Below are 17,927 nucleotides of genomic sequence, written 5' to 3'. Positions count from 1 at the left end.
TCTGTCACAATTCAGTTCATTCAGAATCTTCTTGACGTTCTGCCACGGGTCAAACAAACCTGTAACCATTCGTGCTGCCCTGTATACGTTTAATATCCCTTGTTAGACCTGTGCGGTATCAGTCCCACACACTTAGCAATATCGCAGTGTATTGTAAGCAATCTCCTTTATAGAGTGATTGCATCTCGCCGGTATTCCCCCAATAAACCGAAGTCTGCCAGCAGCCTTACCCATGACTGAGCCTGTGTGATGAAAATTGGAAATTTGCGGTAAGGACTATGGGACCAAACTGCTGAGGTCATCGGTCCCTAGGCTTACGCACTACTTAAACTCTTATGCTAAGGACAACACGTACACCCATGCCTGAGGGAGGACTCGAACCTCCGACGGGGCAGCCACGCAAACCATGACAACACGCCCAAGACCACACTGCTATCCCGTGCGGCCCTATGTGATGGTTCCATTTCACCCCCTAATAAAGCATTAATCAGCATTAATCTCAGGTATTTGTTTGAATTAACTGGTCCAATTGTGACTCATTCATATTGTAGTCATAGGATACTACGCTTTTTCATTATGTGAAATGCGCACTTTTCTGAAAGTTTAAGGTGAGTTGCAGATCTTTACACCACTTCGAAATCTTATAGCAGACTGGCTGAATATTTGTGCAGCTCTTTCACACAGTAGTTCATTATAAATAACTGCTTAGTCCGCGAAAGGTCTGTTACTTGTGTCTCGCCGACCGGTCTGACCGAGCGATTCTAGGCGCTACCGTCTGGAACCGCGCGACCGCTATGGTCGCAGGTTCGAATGCTGCCTCGGGCATGGATGTTTGTGATGTCCTTAGGTTAGTTAGGTTTAAGTAGTTCCAAGTTCTAGGGTACTGATGACCGCAGCAGTTAAGTGCCATAGTGCTCAGAGCCATTTGAACCATTTTTTGAACTTTTGTCTCGCTGCAAGCTGGTATGGAAACACGAACAGTGATGGAACATAAAACTAATTATGTTTCTTTTGGTTATAATTGTTTTCCGTTTTGGGCTTATACTGATTACAAGTCTGATTCAATGTTACTTATTTTTGCCCTTTTCTGAAAACTGTGGCAGGTTTTATGCAATTACAATAAATGCTTTCCCCCATTACAAAGAGACAATGCGATGACATGTTGACTGATGATATTTTTTTTGGATTTCAGTGTGTTGTTTCTTCTTGGAGAGTGACCATCTGTCTTGTTTTCTGTCATTTCTCTCAGTATGGACCAAACAATAGTTGGTTTAAAGTTTTTATACACACTTAAGTTCCAGGGAACGTTGTGAAATGATGAATGGGTCATGAATTAATCACTGTTCCACATGTTTGGCAGTTTTTTCCGTAATATGCCACGATTTACGAGATGGTGGTTGGGGTGAGACCCTAATGGCAGAGCTTAAATTTGTTTTCACACTTCACCCTATATCATGTCGTGCGTTCTTAATATTTATATTCCGTTTTGCCACTGTGTATCTTCCTACAGGTAACGTTACGATGATGGCAGTTGAAAGCAACCCTATCATTAGTTCTGCCGTCGTGCGTAATCAGAGAAGATCTATCGTTGCCAACTGCTGTTGCATAATTGGTTTATTTTTGTTAAAATATAATTTTCAACAAACCTTATGTTTTTTAGCTCACTATTAATGTTGATTCAGATTTGCTATTCTTGTTCACAAGAAAAATTTCGCAGCTGCTCAGCTCCGTATACATGCGCAATTTTTTCATCATCACCGAAGATCGTCCATGATTAAATTTTGCAAGAACTTTGTTTCTTTATAAGAGAGGTTGTGTTTCCATTTTCCATATCAAAATGAACGCCGAGACAATGTACCGACACAGAATGAGCACCGTACCTTGGTTTGTGGAATATGTATGAAGATGCAGAAACGTAAAAACCTGATACACTCGTTAGAACCCTCTGTCGCTAAAGGACACTGAATTGTTGTAACATGGCAGTGTGTGACGTAATTACATAGCGCACTGAGAAGGCAAGTTTTCCTACCTTTTTTAAAACAAAGACAGTATAGTTACATGAGAAACTATATTGGCATCAGGTACAGCAATGTTTGAGCTATTTTTCGACATAGTCACCAAAAAACTGACACACTTGTCATATTTAGGATCAAATTTTGAATTCCTGTGTCGTAGAAGTCTGGCACATGTGAACGGAACCAGCGTGTGGTAGTCATATTTAGTTGTCAAAACATTGGCCGGAGGGCAGGAATTTCTTGAGGTGCAAGATGAGATGGAAGTCTCTGGGAGCAAGATCAGGCCTGTCTGCTGTGTGATCAAACAGCTCCCAGTCGAACCTGTGCAAAACAGTTGCTGTGCGTCCAGCCGTATGGGGGTGAGCATTGCCATGGAGCATGGCAACACCTGCTGTAAGCATTCCACGCCTTTCGTTCCACATGGCACGTCACGGTTACCGTATTGTTTCACAATGACAGTGTGTGTTCATTGTTTCACCTCTGGGCAGGAAGTCAATGAGCAGAATGCCCCTCCTGTCCCAGAACACCGTGGCTTCACTTTCTGCTCTGACACAGTCTCTTTGAATTTCATCTCGGCGGGAGATCCACTGCGACACCAATGCATTGACTGCTGCTCGGTTTCCGGGGTCGAGTGAGAAATTCACATCTCGTCGCCCGTGACTATCCCGTCGAGGAACTCATCCCTGCCGTCATGATACCGTTGCAAAAATGGTAGTGCTGCTAAAGCATTTCGTTTTGTGATCGGGTGTCAGGTTCTTCGGCGCCCACCTGGCGCACAATTTCTTGAACAGTAGGTGCTTAGTGACAATTTCGTGCAATTTTTTTCTTTATTGTTATTTCACTCCCCAAAATGGGGTGGGCTGGCAGTGGCACAATACACCACTCTCAGCCAAGAGAGTTACAGAGAAAACATAGTCAAATGAGAAAATAACATATAACATAGAATGGTATAAAGTGATGAATAAACAAGAACAAAAATAGATGAGTAGAAATGGTAGATTTAAAAACAACATAGACGAGAGCCATACACACATGCGGTGAATGAACACTGTGAGTCAACACGAAAGTAAAGAAACACCACAGTGGGAACACAAATGAATGACGCTGGCGACACTGCTGATGCTAGTGTAACGTAGCACTGCACACGGCACTAGAGTAACACTGAGACCACAACGAAAACGTTAAGAATCACTGCACCAAACGGGACCTACCACCGGCTCAAGTGAGGAGGGGGTGGAAGAAAAGAGGGGAGAGATGGTAGGGGGAAACCAGGTGGAGGTCGGAGGGTGGCAGTGGAGGGGAGAAGGAAAGGAGCTGGAAGCCTGGAGGGGTGAAAGGAAAAATGAGGTGTTCGGCAGGGGAAAAGGAGGAAGAAGCGAAGGGGAGAGGGAGGGAAAGATGGAGTCCAGGGGAGGGGGGGAAGAAGGAGGGATTAGATCTGGTAGGAGGGGTACATGGAAGGCACGAGGACATCATCTGGCAGGGGGAGTTGGCGGAAACCAACTTGGGTGAGGATATGAAGGATGTGGAGATGGAGACCAGGTGGGACACTGTGGTACAGGAGCAGCAGCGGCCTAGGGTGGGAGAGGATGGGGGGAATCCAGTTTTCGGGAGACATATAGGATCTGCATTCATTTTAGGAACAGGAGGAGATGGGGGAAGGGAATCAGATCATTAAGGATCTGCATGGGGGATGGGAGAAGGATGCGATAAGCAAGGCGGAGTGCATGGCACTCAGGATTCAGAGGGATTTGTAGTAGGTGGTGGTGATGGGGGGGGGGGGGGACAGAGATCCAAGCGGGGTGGACATAACATAGGATGAGGCGGATGAGGGATTTATAGGTATGTAGGACAGTGGAAGGGTCTAATCCCCATGTTCGTCCAGAGAGGAGTTTGAGGAGATAGAGACGGTTACGTGCCTTGGCTTGGACTGTGAGGAGATTTGGGGGGGGGGGGCCAGGAAAGGCGGCGGTCGAGGGTGATGCCAAGGTACTTGAGGGCGATGGGGTGGCCATAGATAGTAAGGTAGAAATCTAGGAGGTGAAAGGAGGGGGTGGTGCGGCCTACGATGATTGCCTGTTTCGTGCAACAAGTATCGTGATACATATAACCACATCTATATAGATACTCCACAAATCACATTTAAGTGCCTGGCAGAAGATTCTCTATTATTCCAATCTGTAACTGCGCGCAGAAAAAAACGAACACTTACCTCTTTCCGTGCGAGCTCTGATATCCTTTATTGTACAGGGTGAGCACAAAGTCTTGCCCTGATTATAAAAATTTGTAGCAGAATACCGTTTGACATAGTAAGTTATATTTGATGCCGTTACATAGGTTAGTGTTACTAGTTGTTGTGACCAATAGATGGCGCTAGGACTCCACAACACCGACGAGGTCTGTCAGGTGACGTTAATTGCTGGCGAAATGGCGTCGAAGCAGGAGAAAGTGCAATGTGTGCTTTGGTTTCACGCAACGAAATCGCCCATCAGTATTCAGCGTAAATTTCGGGCTTCTTATGGACGTAGCCCCCCTGACGTTAAATCAATAAAGCAATGGTATGCAAAGTTTAACAAAACAGGCGGCGTTGAAAATCGTCCTCGAAGTGGCAGGCCTCGTGTGAGCGATGCAACTGTTGATCGTGTTCGGCAATCGTTTCAACGGAGTCCGTCTAAATCAACTCGTCAAGCATCACGTGAACTTCAAACACCGCAAGCAAGTGTGGTGAAGATTCTTCATGCAAGGCTGAGATTGCATTCTTACAAAGTGCAAATCGTGCAGTCGTGCAGACCTTGCAACCAAATGATTTGATGACACCTGCTGAATTTGCAACTGAGATTCTCAACAGGATTAATGGCGCTGACGATTACTTAATTCGCATATGCTTTACTGACGAATCCACCTTTCATGTCAGTGGAATTGTAAACAGGCATAATGTCCGTATATGGGGTTTCGAGTCTCCACATGCTACTGTACAGTTAAAGCGAGACAGCGAAAAAGTGCATGTTTGGTGCGGCCTCATGCATAACAAGGTTTTCGGACCGTTTTTCTTCGCGGAAAAATCCATTACCGCTAACATTTACTTAGACGTTTTGCAACAGTTCATTGCCCCACAGTTAAGAGAATATCAACCATGGATACTTTTCCAGCAAGATGGAGCACCCCCCACTGGGCTTTGATAGTACGTCATTTCCTGGATGAAACATTTCCGGATCGATGGACTGGAAGGAACGGTCCAAAACCCTGGCCACCCCGCTCTCCACACATTACGCCACTTGACTTTTTTTTCTGGGGCTATATCAAGGACAGTCTTCTTCACACTAGTTGCTGACGTCGACGACTGAAGGCTAGGATACAAGCTGCTGTGGGTTCTGTGACAGAACACATGTTACGAAACACCTGGCGGGAACTGGAATACCGCCTCGACATTCTCCGAGCTACCAAGGGAGGATACGTTGAGGTTTACTAACGTAAGTGGTCTTAAAAAAAAAACTAGTGACACTAACCTATGTAACGGCATAAAATGTAAATTAGTATGTGAAACGGTTATTCTGTAATAAATTGTTATAATCAGGGCAAGAGTTTGTACTCACCCTGTATTATGACGATCGTTTCTCTCTATGTAGGTCGGCGTCAACAAAATATTTTCCCATTCCTCGGAGAAAGTTGGCGATTGAAATTTCGTGAGAAGATTCCGCCGCAGCGGAAAACGCCTTTCTTTTAATGATGTCCACCCCAAATTCTGTATCATGTCCGTGACACTCTCTCCTGTATTTCGCGCTAATACAAAACGTGCTGCTCTTCTGTGAACTTTCTTGATGTACCCCGTTAAACCTATCTGATAAGGATCCCACACCGCATAGCAGTATTCCAAAAGAGGACGAACAAGCGTAGTGCAGGCAGTTTCTTTAGCAGATCTGTTACATTTTCTAAGTGTTCTACCAGTAAAACGCAGTCTTTAGTTTGCCTCCCCTCCAACATTTTCCATGTGTTCTTTCCATTTTAAGTTGTTCGTAATTGTAATTCCTAGGCATTTAGTTGAATTTACGGCCTTTAGATTTGATTGATTTATCGTGTACCCAAACTTTAACGGATTCTTTCTAGCACTCATGTGGATGACCTCACACTTTTCACTATTTAGTGTGAACTGCCAATTTTTGCTACATACAGACAACCTTTCTAAATCGTTTCGTATTTTATTTTGATCTTATGACTTTACTAGACAACAAATGACAGCACCGTCTGCAAACTACCTAAGACGGATGCTCAGATTGTCTCCTAAATCGTTTATATGGATAAGGAATAGCAGAGGGTCTATAGCACTATCTTGTGGAACGCCAGAAATCACTTCTGTTTTACTTGATGACTGAAACTTCCTGGCAGGTTAAAACTGTGTGCTGAACCGAGACTCGAACTCGGGACCTTTGCCTTTCGCGGACAAGTGCTCTGCCATCTGAGCTACCCAAGCACGACTCACGACCCGTCCTCACAGCTTTACTTCTGCCAATATCTCGTCTCCTACCTTCCAAACTTTACTGTAGCTCTTCTGCAAGCCTCATTCTGGTTACTTGATGAGTCTCCGACAATTACTACGAACTGTGACGTCGAATCCAGTAACAGAACTGAGACGATATTCCGTAAGCATGCAATTTCACTAAAAGCCGCTTGTGTGATACAGTGTCAAAAGCCTTTTGGAAATCTAGAAATACGGAATCAATTTGAATTCCCTTGTCAGTAGCACTCAACACTTCGTGTGAATAAAGAGCTGGCTGTGTTTCACAACAACGATGATGTCTAAATCCATGTTGACTGTGTCAACAGACCGTTCTCTTCTAGGTAATTTATAATGTTCGAACGCAATATATGTTCCAGAAACCAGCTGCATATTCATGTTAATGACATGGACCTGTAATTTAGCGGATTACTCCTACTACCTTTCTTGAATATTGGCGTGATCGGTGCAACTTTCTAGTCATTGGGTGCAGATCTTTCGTCAATGAATGGTGTATGTGACTGTTAAAAATGGAGCTATTGCATCAGCATACTCTGAAAGGAACCTAATTGGTGTAGAGTCGTGACAAAGACTTGCTTTTATTAAGTGATTTATGTTGCTTCACGACTCCGAGGATACCTACTTCTATGTTACTCATGTGGCATATGTTCGTGATTCGAATTCTGGAATATTTGTATTGTCTTCGTTGGTGAAGGAATTTTGGAAGGCTGTGTGTAGTAACTCTGCTTTGGCAGCACTATCATCGATAGTATTTTCATTGCTATCACGCAGAGAAGGCATCAATTGTGTCTTGCCACTAGAATGTTTTACATACGACCAGAATCTCTTTGGATTTTCTCCCTGTTTCGAGACAAAGCTTCGTTGTGGAAGCCATTATAGGCATATCTCGTATTCAAGTCTGTGTTGAAAATGGATTCTGAGCTCCATAATGGTGAAGCAATTGTTCTTCAGGATGTGCTGCCACACTCGCTCAACCATCTGATCATTGATGAGGGATGATCACCCACTGCGCTCTTCATCGTGGGCACTTTGACGTTGGTTGTTACTTCGAATTCCTGCTTCAGAGTCTCATCACCGATAATTGACTTGTGCTCCTTCGCCGCGCAGGATTAGCCGAGCGGTCTAAGGCGCTGCAGTCGTGGACTGTGCGGCTGGTCCCGGCGGAGGTTCGAGTCCTCCCTCATGCATGGGTGTGTGTTGTGTGTGTGTGTGTGTGTGTGTGTGTGTGTGTGTGTGTGTGTGTGTGTGTGTGTCCTTAGGATAATTTAGGTTAAGCAGTCTGTAAGCTTAGGGACTGATTACCTTAGCAGTTAAGTCCCATAAGATTTCACACACATTTGAATGAATGGCATCTAGCGACTACAGTGCGTATGGCGAGAGAAGAACTCTGACCGTCGACTCGGCCTTGGCGCACGTGTTTCGCGCATCCACGACGGCCAATCAGATCGTGAGCTTTTGTTTACGTTACCATGGCAACGCCCCAGTGTTGCCATAGTGCTGAGCAACCGCTGCTGGCTCACTACTGCCCATCCGTGTCGAATACTGGCAGCTGTGCTGCCAGCTGTGAGAGCTCTACTCTCGCCGTACGGGGTAAAGCCCACGTACCAAGTCACTGAGCTTACATGACCAAATCATTCTGCTGTTTCTGCTTCTCTACTGACAGTGCAGTACTCTGCACCCCCGTTTTCACTGTCAGGTCCACCCCATGTGACATCTAGATGTCTATTCCACATTACATAGGGGTGTCTCGATATTTTTGTTTAGCTAGTGTGTGCTCGCAAGAAGATGGTCCGTGAAGATCCCTTATACAGGATGTTGTGACTGTCAATGTTCAGCGATATGACAGGAATGATCATTAGAAACAAAAAAGTCAAGTAAACATCAGCTCTAAAACGCATACCATGAGAGCTGTGAGCAATACTTGATCTTTGATACTGTGAAACAAATGTCTTCTACTGCAAGCTCTTTGCTTTCCATATTTTGGGAAGTGGTATTATGGACCAAAACAAGAAAAAAATGCCCAGTAAACATGTGCCTTAAAGGCCTGCCTTAGAGCTATGGGTACTTGTTCATTAGAAGAGTTGTGTTTCAAAGTAGCGAAAATGAAGAAGTGCTCAAGCTCTTAAGGAATGAATTTTTGAGGACTTGTTTACTGGACTTTTTTTTCTTGTTTTGGTCCATACTAACACTTCCCAAAATATGGAAAGCAAAGAGTTTGCAGTAGAAGAGATTTGTTTCACAGTATCGAAGATACAGAATTGCTCACAGCCCTTAAGGTGTGCGTTTTAGAGCTTACATTTAGTTGACTTTTTGTTTCGAATGATCATTCCTGTCATATCCCTGAATATTGACCATCACTTCTGGAACGCCCTGTATTATGAATGTGAGTGTGCACTTTCTCAGTTATTCTCAGATTTAAATACTTTGTGACTGGCGTTTCAACAAGTCGAGTGGTAGAGGTCATGTGCCAGCTAGTTGCTGTTCTCACTCGGGCACCTTTTTCTCACTGTGTTGCCTTTTTCACAGGTACTCACAGTGTCTTGTCTATAGCTGAGTCAGCACAAGTCGATCCCTGATAGTTAAGTGGGCTTGACGTGTCAGCTTTGAGGGCCTACGTTAGCCAGTAATGTCACGCGATTTTGTAAACGTACCTGTGGCAAGGCCTCAGTATTGTCACAGCTCTATAGAAGTCTGTTGTTTTCGCCTGTAGCCATTAGCGCTTCACAACTGAAAACTTGCAACAGCGCTACGCTCTATCAAGGGTCATCTTACGCCATCTTGTATGGTTGCAGCTGCCTGCATGCCGGCAACACCGCCCCCTGCCACTGCAACCTGTCAGTCACCAAGTTATTTTAATTGGAGTATACAATGCACCATGTCCGATGCTAATGATCGCGTTACTAATTTTCCGACAGGCGAGTCTGTGGTGGCACCGGGACGAGTTTCCACTGTGCGGGGCAGTCGTCATCGATGAGCGCAACCTGGTCACCGCCGGGCACTGCATATACGACGGCATCATGAGGCCCACCAGGTCAGTTCACCATGCGAGACACTTTACTGTACAGTCTTTCTTCCTCTCTGTTGTTAGTGCTTACAAGGGATGGTCATTAAAACTGCAACACCAAATAGAAGAGAAAAAATAAAATTTTAGTTATTGTTCATATACAGTACTATACTCCATATGTCGAGAGAAGAGCTCTGACAGTTGATGCAGCCTTGGTGCACGTGCTTCGCGCATCCACGACGGCGAATCGATCGTGAGCTTTTGTTTACGTTACCGTGGCAATGCCCCAGTGTTGCCATAGTGCTGGGTGACCACTGGGCCGTCAGTTGTGCCACATGCTACGTTCAGGTTTGTGTGTATACGTGTGCTTTCCGCTACTTCTGTGAGTTTCTTGCCATATGTATAAGTGGAAAATGGCTGCCTGTAGTGCAGAGAAGAGGGCTTTTGGGGAAAGAGCTATGCTGAAATCCCAAGCACACGAATTTATATACATATTGCGTGCTCACTTTGAAAAGGAAAGGGACAATGGTGGGCCTTTGATATCAGTGAGTAAAGCGGTCGACAGAGTGGCAGAAGCATTGAACATCTCTACAGCGGCAGTGAAGAGAGTCACAAATGATAGAGGCTGCCAGTTCAACTGCGAGTCCTGTTATTGTGACGCTTGGAAAGTCAAGAAAGAGATCGTGTCGTGTGCCTGAAACAGACAACTTTGACGAAAGTGCTATCGGGCACCACATATACACGTACTACAGTGGGAATGAGTGTCCAACGCTTAAAAAGTTGATGGCATCACTGTCGGACAGTAGTTTGTTCACAGACGGAATGACAAGTCTCTCCATAGTTCTGAAAAAAATTGGCTTCCGTTGGAAAAAGTTCTCAGGACGAAAGGTATTGCTGGAACACGGAGACATTGTAGCGTGGAGATGTCGTTACCTGCGCGAGTTGATAGCAGTGAATCCGGAAAATGTAATATGGATTGGCGAAACATGGGTCAACGTGCGTCATGCACTTTCCATTGCGTGGACAGACGACACACGCCACGGAACTATGAGTGTGCCAACTGATAAGGGAGGGCGACTAATTATAGTTCATGCTGGCTCTATGAACAGTTTTGTGCCCGGTGCTATGATGATGTTGCAGTCAAAAAAACGTCGACTACCACGAGGAGATGAATGCGGATACATTCAAAGACTGGTTCGTTGCCGGCCAGTGTAGCCGAGCGGTTCTAAAGTCTATTCACCGAGAGCTGGGACGAAATACAAACAGTGTCACGTGCGCGACTATGCTCGTTTCCAGAGAAGGCATTCTGTGTTCACGTGATATATATAGGGGTGTGGAAAATCGTTGGAGCACGCTTTGCAGCTGGCGGCGTTCGGCTGGCTGCCGAGCTGTCACAGCGGACCTTGAGAAACCTGGGCAACAATGTACGAAATAAATTTAACAAGAATGTTAAAATAATGTTAAACTGAGTTCATTCTGGCGAAGCAGATTTATTTTCATTCAGGTTGCTAACAAAACGCTCCATTCAAACACAATTAATTGTTAATTTTAATAACAATACCAGTTATAATAATGATAAAGGACGAAACAAGGTTCACTCTGTCAAACTTGAACTGTTTTTATTGAGGTTTATAACAAACCGCTCCTCTCTCTCCTCTATAATGCAGTCTAATTTCCACATTTGAGTTTCCACTTTTTCTACGACATGGAGGACGCACTTGTTCCAATCCTCTGCTGTCACTGTTCTTACTGCTTCTTCTAGCAGTACTTTAACTTCCGGCATTTTGTATGTTTTGTTTTTCGCTGCAACATAGCCTTTGATTCTGTCCCACACTAACTCGATGGCGTTTAATTCACAGTGGTACGGAGGAATTCTGAGAACATTTTTCCCTGCATTCTTCCCCATTTCATCTATTGCGTATTCGTTGTGCGCTGTTCTGTGATTTTTTAACTATATCTAAAAGTTCTTTCTTCAACGTACCGTCTTCGAAATCGATGATTTTAGATTTTAGCCACTCTGATATTTCGTGCTTATTGGAATTCGCATTGGGAACTTTTTCTTTTCTCCGAGAATGATACGGCGCGTTATCAAGAACAATAACTGCATTTTCCTGCAGCCCAGGAAGAACATCTTGAAACCACTTCTCGAAGGTTTCGGTGCACATCTCCTCACGATAATCTCTACGTTTCTTGGATTCGAAAGACCACAAACATCCTTCAACGAACCCTGCTTTGCTGTCAATTGTGTGCGATAATCAGACGTTTCCCGTTACCTGATGGACCCTTGCTTCCGGTGGAGAATCCGGACAGAAACACTTGTTTTGAGTAATTTATAGTGTCGTCTACCCAGACGTAACTTGCGTATGTCCTGCTTTCACCCACGTCTCGTCCAATTGGTAAATGGGTGTGCCTTCATCTCTCAACCGTTTAATGGTTCGAAGATAACGCCGCCTCCATAATATGATGTCATTCCTGTCTATTAGCATGCTATCGCGCCCACGCCGGACATATTTGAAATTCATTTCTCTCAATAACTTATAAAATGTAGTTCTCCGAAAATTGCCCAGATCTGCATCTTCGTTCACGACCGTAAGCACTTTGTCAATTGTTGGCAATTCGTTACGAAAAAAAATTCGTGTACTTTCCTTCGTATCGCATCGAAGTCATCAACACTTTCAGAAAGTTTGTGTCGTAATTTTCCTTTCTTGGGAGACTTCAAAAAGTGTGTGGCCTTGTACTCACATATCACACAGTATACTGAAGAACGTCCAACACCTGTAGCTGCAGCTGTTTTCGAAACAATGTCACTCATCGACTGCTCTGGATGTAACAGTTCCGTTTTGTACACATTAAGCACCATGTGAATCTCCGAAGAACTTAATGATTTTTTCTTTGCTCGCTTCTTTGGTGGACTCAGAACTGACACGTCGACCTCGCTCGCTGAATCCGTGGATGACATAATGAGGACAGCCGTATGTGATGCTAATGAAATAAGTGAATATATAAAATAAGAAACCATGCGATGCTATTGGATGCGCACATAAACAGTGAATGCTCAGCGTGACTACAAACACATATACTTACGCTAATAATCAACAACTAGTCTTTCAAGCGTCTTTACAGATGAAGTTAAGATATCATGAAATCGCCGCTGTACAACATCCACTAACGAGCTCACACCTGCAACTAAGATGGCCACACTGGCTGAGCGCCGCGCCTGCGAACCGCACAATGCATCGCTCATAAAGGATAAACAGTTGCACCCATCGCATTCGAACAAACTACAAAATTAAATTCAAACCTTTCTGAAACTTTTCTCGCTTACACCCCCACAAAAAAATTTAAAGGGGAATAGTTTGTCGCTTACTATATTTCGGATGATGATTTAGTAAAAGTTCTGCATCAGACGTGAGATTTTAATTTATTACTTCACTATTACTGGTTCTATTCGGCAGAAAATTTGCAGACATCAACATATAGTACTGAAGGCAATTATAAAATTATTTTGCCGTGCGACTCACAGTTTAGGAGATATGGCGTGATAAATATAGAGTAACGCGAAAAAACAACTATTCCCGAAAGCTTAAATATTTCTCTTTTTCAGTGACAATAAATTTTGATGTAATGTGAAGAAAGATGTCGGAAGGTAGTTCTCAGATCACTTTATCATGTTCAGGTGACAAATTATAAAAAAACACGACTTTCATTTTTTAATTTATGACGCCCCTGCCTTGTACACCCCTTGACGGCAGAGCTGTGGTCACGCACCTTGCCGTGTTTACAGTACTTTTCTTGTTCCGGTGAATGTATAGGCGCTTCAGTCTGGAACCGCGCGACCGCTACGGTCGTAGGTTCGAATCCTGCCTCGGGCATGGATGTGTGTGATGTCCATAGATAGGTTAGTTGGGTTTAAGTAGTTCTAAGTTCTAGGGGACTGATGACCTCAGATGTTAAGTCCCGTAGTGCTCAGAGCCATTTGAATCATTTTGAACTGGTTCGTTACTTGTTTGCTACCAAACGTCAGTTCCGGTAGTGTTTTTGTAATTGACAATGCGCTGTACCATTCTGTATAATTAAATAAGGCATCAATAGCTGCTGCAAGGAGAAACGAAGTAGTCAGCTGGTTGAAAGACAATAAAATTCTTAGAGGAATTGGAGATTTTCAAACATCTCACTCGTCATGATGGCCTCATTCTCAACGAACAGCTGCAGCTGCGAAATAAAAACTATTTTGACTGTATAAAGCCATTGCTTGATCTTTGATTCAGATTTCGTCATGCAGTTTACCGAAATGTTGTTTTCCTGTCACATCTTTGCTGTTTTCTTGTATGTCGTAACTAACGTTTTTACATTACAAAATGTATATTTAAAGCAGATAAATATGTAGCTTCATCCTGTTATTATTAATGCTTACGTTATGCCTGTATCAGCTGCATCACAATTTCATGTGTCTAATTTTGAATGTACAGTAGCCTAGTTGTTTCTGCGACTACTAGATGGCGCACGTAGCAACGCCATGTTTACTTGCCCACACTTTATAAAGTGGGCACCTCAGTCTTGTTGCAACCCTTGTCCACAGTACGAGCAGCTCTTAGCGGCTCGCCATCTGACAAATGTTCATGACGTCGCCTTTCCGGCTGAGATCTTTTTTAATATGTGACTTGTAAGTACTGCATCTTTTCGAGTCAGTACAAACTTTAATTTTATTAATGTACTATATAACTAATGTTTTAGTACAGTTAGTCTAATTCTGAAGACGACGCTCATAGTAGCGTCGAAACCTGATCAATTTTTGACTAATACTTATGACCGAGGGCTTATTTCTTACAATATAATTCTGACACGGTCACTGAACCTTGGCAGCTATGTTTAAAGTTTTAATAAAATAGGCTTTGAACAGAATATGCGAAAAGCGGAACTTCTGGAATTAGTGAAACGATACAAGCCACAGAAGACGCATTATGTGATTGATACATAAGCAGAGAACCACGGCCACAAAGTTATACGTCTTCCACCGTACCACTGCCATTACAGAGCAGTTGAAGTCACTTGGGCTCAAACAAAAGCAGATGTTGCAGAGCGAAACAATACCTTTACGTTTCGAGACACAGAGACGCTGGTAAATGAGGCTGTTACACGAATGAAAGCAGAAAATTGAAGGTGTAAGAGAAGAATCCGTTCATAATATTGTAATTTCTTTATCAGACGACGAGGACAGCAGCAGTGAAGATACCGAAGACAATGTGGTCGTGACGAGAGGTGACCACTCAGATGATGATGATCTTGTGGTTTCCGTTCCCCTGCACGAAAAATAGAGGTGATGTCATTTGATATTTTACACGTGCAATTTGACTTACCTTGTTAATGCTGAAAATCTGATTGTGTGTAATTTTTATTTTGGCTGGAAAGATAGTCATGGTAATTTTTTTTTGTGATGTTACCGTCGTTTGACGGTAATAATTTTTATTAATTATTGTTATACGATCCAGAGCTCGGCAATAGACCATTTTCAAGTATGGCAACATATAAACGTCAAAAGATATCAGACTGGTATGAAATACAGCGACATCTGAACCGTATAACAATAAAATAAAAATTGTTGCTGTCAAATGGCTGTAACATCACTAAAGAAAATATTTGTGTATTGTGTAAGGTGACAAACACTGATAGCACATGTGAAAAAATATTCCACCAAGGAACACATCGGTCAGCAGAATGCTGCCCCTACAGGACTGCTGCAATGTATGACACAGCATTGTTAGGTTTTGAAAGGAGCGGAGTGTTGCTGTGGGCCAAAGGTTGGGACAGGAAGATCCGTCACCCTGCTCCCCCCGCCGCTGGCTCGTTGCCCGTACGTGTCGACTACTGGCAACTGCACTGCCAGCTGTCGGAACTCTTTTCTCAATGTACGGAGTATAGCGAACCCAGCAGCTTTGCAATTGCTAAAGAAGTGTGGGAATTGGATGCACATCCTAATCTTGTTCTCCCCCCTTTATCTGTCCATCTCCTCCTCCTCCCCCTTGCCCTCTTTCCTCCCCTCTATCCTCCTCCTTCCTTCCCTCTGTCCTCCTCCTCCTCCTCCTCCTCCTCTTCCTCCTTCCTCTCTATGCTCCCCTCCTCACTGTCTCTCTCCTCTTCAAATGGTTCAAATGGCTCTGACCACTATGGGACTCAACTGCTGAGGTCATCAGTCCCCTAGAACTTAGAACTACTTAAACCTAACTAACCTAAGGACATCACACACATCCATGCCCGAGGCAGGATTCGAACCTGCGACCGCAGCGGTTCCAGACTGTAGCGCCTAGAACCGCTCGGCCACTCCGGCCGGCCCTCTCCTCTTCCCTCCTCACTCTGATCTAGAGTCCTTTTATTGTTACTGTAAATTAATATTCCATTGTAGTATTCTAAATCATAAACCATAAACTCTACTTCTGTTTTTTGTGAAAACCAGCTGCGAGAAAGAAAACAAAACAACAGACTTTTGTGTACAATTTACCTTTAAATATAGGTAATGAGAATATGTATCTGGAAGAAACGATTTGTCAGACTAAGAGAAACATAACAAAACCACACATTTTCACTACAGAGCACAACACAGCATTTTCGTTCACACAGTCGGTTGTAACAGGCAACTTGTACATTTACGAGGGTTGCCCAGAAAGTAATGCACCTCATTTTTTTTCTTCAACAATCCTTTATTGAACATAATGAGAATTACACACACGAAAGAATGGTGTCTTACTTACACACGCCACTTTTCCACGCAATCCCCATCCCACCCTATGGAATTCCTCCAGCGCTAAACAAGGACGTCTATGCCCTGTCCGTACCAATCCTAGTCCTGGTGGCGGAACCAGTGCGTCAGTGTATGAGTCATCCCCCGATCGTCCTCAAAATGCAGCGCCGAGTCGTAAGGCGGCTGTCTTCTCGAATGACATCAGCTCAAACATGTCAGGTGTGACAGCCGGGGGTGGTCGTCGTCGTCGTCTCACCCTCCGCGCCAATGCGACTAACTGTAGTTCACATTTCACGAAATTATTTGACATAAGTCATTTAAATTTGATGTTATTTACAGTAAGTAAATAAGTGCACGTTTTTTGTGATTTTCGTGGCTTTTGCCATGTTAAATTGCATTAAACTACGTGGGTCTGTCTGTGTAATGCTAAAATGTGCGGTACCGCGTGCAGAGTAACAAACAAAATACTCCAGTATCAGTGACCCTGGTGAACTCTTCCAGGTTTCATACTCTTAGTATCTGTGTCCTTGGTTTATACTTCTGGGTTTAAGAGCACGTATTGTGAATAAACTTACTGATGCCGCGCGTCATTAACAGAAAATTCTTCTTAGTCTTTCTTCAAGGCCCTTGGACTTCTGTAAACAACTTCTTTCATGGTTAAACTATACTATTGTGTGTGTCCTTCGTTGCAATGTTTAAACTTTCCTCTTTTCAAGGAACGCTGTAACTTCGTTTATATCATCCATAACTGTTGTGTGGGAAATCGAATCCCCTTCTGCTTTAATGTGCCTGTTCCATCCTCTCATATCTGACCTGCTCAAAAATTGGATGCCCCCCCCCCCCCCCCTTTTCTTAGAGCAGCACACCACTGCAGTGTGGCACAATACATATGACCACCGTTTCTGTTTACTTTGACTGCGACTCTTGAGATATTGTAACCTCACCGGACAAAACCTTAGTCAGCCCATTAAAAAACCACACTGTTCGCTTTAGAGCGCTATAGATAGTGTAGAACTGGTACGAGGCGGTCAAGTGACCCTCCACTGCTGACATAAAGACATGGTAGTGAGATGGTGTTTAATCTACTAGGTTGTTGCCTTGAATCAACGCGGTGTGTTGGATTGACATGCAATCGTGACAGAATAGTGGAAGGAACTATTATCCAGAATGAATTTTCACTCTGCAGCGAAGTGTGCGCTGATATGAAACTTCCTGGAAGATTAAAACTTCGTGCCGGACGGACACTCGAACTCAGGACCGCCAGAGTTCGAGTCTCAGTCCGGCACAGAGGGTCAATCTCCCTGGAAGTTTCAAGAACTATTATTTTTGGTCGCGCCGCGAATGAAGTTGACAGAGTTCGTGATGTATCAGTCGGACTGTCGAACGTGTTGTCTATAGGGTACGGCGTACCGCTTGCAGCAGAATAACACAGTGTAAGGACAGTGTTCATAAGAATATCCTAACCCATCAGCAATTGCTACTGGTGTCACTAGATCATGTCCATTGTTCTCAATTTCTGAACAAACATTGCTGATGGAACTGCATGCATTTGCAGCCCTTGGTCACTGAGGCACACGAAGATACCAGTCTTTAGTCCACATCCACACACATACGGTGCAAGCCACCGTCCCGTGCCCGGGAGAGGGTACTTTGCACCAC

General features: G+C 43.9%; 1 protein-coding gene across 1 annotated transcript in view; it reads left to right on the top strand.

The window, feature by feature from the left end:
* The window catches only part of LOC126428386 (uncharacterized), a 220,948-nt gene that overhangs the window by 181,044 nt on the left and 21,977 nt on the right, over positions 1 to 17,927 (top strand). Inside the window, exon 7 of the mRNA XM_050090311.1 lies at positions 9,444 to 9,559. Within this exon, the coding sequence (XP_049946268.1) occupies positions 9,444 to 9,559 (116 nt within the window). The remainder of the gene's footprint in view (positions 1 to 9,443; positions 9,560 to 17,927) is intronic.

Source organism: Schistocerca serialis, chromosome 12 (assembly GCF_023864345.2).
Source record: "Schistocerca serialis cubense isolate TAMUIC-IGC-003099 chromosome 12, iqSchSeri2.2, whole genome shotgun sequence".
NCBI classification, from domain to species: Eukaryota; Metazoa; Arthropoda; class Insecta; order Orthoptera; family Acrididae; genus Schistocerca; species Schistocerca serialis.
Note: the sequence above shows the minus strand (reverse complement) of the source record. Positions and strands in the feature narration are given on the sequence as shown.